General features: G+C 41.8%; 1 protein-coding gene across 1 annotated transcript in view; it reads left to right on the top strand.

Annotated features, from left to right (window-relative positions):
* Positions 1-1769, top strand: part of ralgapa2 (Ral GTPase activating protein catalytic subunit alpha 2) — a 104390-nt gene that overhangs the window by 63974 nt on the left and 38647 nt on the right. The window contains exons 31-32 of the mRNA XM_005739033.1: positions 226-294; positions 579-716. Of these exons, the coding sequence (XP_005739090.1) occupies positions 226-294; positions 579-716 (207 nt within the window). The remainder of the gene's footprint in view (positions 1-225; positions 295-578; positions 717-1769) is intronic.

The raw sequence follows: 1769 nt of genomic DNA, 5'->3' as shown, positions 1-1769 counted from the left end.
CTCTGTTTGATGTAACCCATGTAAATGTGTTTCACATCCAATAAGAGAAATTCCTTTGAAATAACTTTTAGCATTTAAATGCAAACGTTACACAAATTGTCGCTCGCTCATGTGCACAGTCCTCATCCTGTGGTTTCGTCTCTGTTTTAGCAATCAGCCCTGACTCAGATGATGAATGGGAGTGTGTCATCCAATTATCTTTCTCCTTGTTTTGTCCCAATACAGATCTTTGTGGCCACAATAGCCTTTTTGTTGCCGAGCGCAGAGCACTCAACGGTGGAAGCGGACAAAAAGGTACATGTTGGAAAGGATGGGACATGAAATGGCTGAGATCTAAAGGCTCTTGATCTATCATGTTGGAATGGTGCATTTGCAGAGGAATGTTTCTACTGAAGTGATTTGTTTTCTCTTCGACCTCGTTCTCCACTGCGTCTTTGATGCTCTCACCTGTTATCCGCTGCCACTCTTTTTTTTCTTTTTTCTTTTTTCTTTTTTTGCTTTGTTAATAATATATCTTTTATTTGTTAGTGTGTGACTGAAATAAATTAGGAACTTCTCTCTCATTTCTCACACTGTAGTTGATGGTATCGCTTCTGCTTTGCCTGTTGGACTGGTGCATGGCTGTTCCCTTGAGTCTGCTGCTTGAGCCTATCACCATGCCGTCACTGGAGGACCACACAGCCCACAAGGCCCCGCTGCTGGACTACATCTACAGGGTGGGTGTCATCAGTGGCAGCCTGGAATAGAGCCACCTTTTACCGATTCATATTCATAGTCTTCTGAACCACACGCAGCTTTTGCAAACAGACACAGCAACTTAAGCTTTGACATCTCCACCCCCACCCCGCCACATGGGCTTGCCACTTTAATTAGACTCACCTCTACCATGACCTTTTGACTATGCATCATTTAACATTATTGTAGCACAAAGGCGTAGAAGTGTCCACAGCAGCTTACACTCGTGACTGGCATTTAGCATATGTACGAAAACCTGACAACTGTTAGGAAACTTCAGGAGTGTTTGTTTCAAGCATGCAAAATATTCCGTATTGGATCTGCTCCTCTGTTTTTGTCCCTCAAACTCTTTATTTTATGGTCTGACCCTGAGGATGAGGGCCAAGCTTCGGGCCCAAATGAATGAGGTATTATTCATTCCCTCCTGTCTGGGCAGATGCGGTCAACGGCAGATCTTTGTAAGGATGTCACCCCTGATAAGAAATGGTCCAATTATTCAAACGGGACCCTTTGTCCACTTGATAAGCTCAGGCTATAAATGCTTGTCCTGGAGATTTGAATGGAATATGTCTTAATATGAGAGAGACTGCAGCTGCTATGAAAGCAAAGACAATTAAGCATGATTGGTTGTCTATCAGTGCACAAAAAGCACAGTCCCTCTGGCTTTCATTCAAGGTGTGATGATATTAATGTGATATCAACGCTGAAATCTATATGTTTCCACTGTCACATTGGCTGCTAATTATTCTGTATACCAGGCAGAGAATAGAAAACATCTTCCCTTTATTCCATCACTACCCACGTTCCCTGACAGGTTGTTTCATGCCTCATTTTCCTTTAATTACAAATTTATATTTAACGCTCAAGCGCCCAAGCTATTTTAGTGACCACAATTTTTCCCCCATCCTGGCTCCATTTTCTGTTTAGATTTTCTAAAATATTCTAATCAATTTAATTATATCGTTTTTATTCAGACATCGGTTAGCAGAGATTCGCTGGGAAGTCTTGCAATGTAGTGATTAGAAGTGGAAAAT

Source organism: Pundamilia nyererei, unplaced genomic scaffold, assembly GCF_000239375.1.
Source record: "Pundamilia nyererei isolate P.nyererei 1_Seehausen unplaced genomic scaffold, PunNye1.0 scaffold00088, whole genome shotgun sequence".
In the NCBI taxonomy this organism is placed as follows: Eukaryota; Metazoa; Chordata; class Actinopteri; order Cichliformes; family Cichlidae; genus Pundamilia; species Pundamilia nyererei.
Note: the sequence above shows the minus strand (reverse complement) of the source record. Positions and strands in the feature narration are given on the sequence as shown.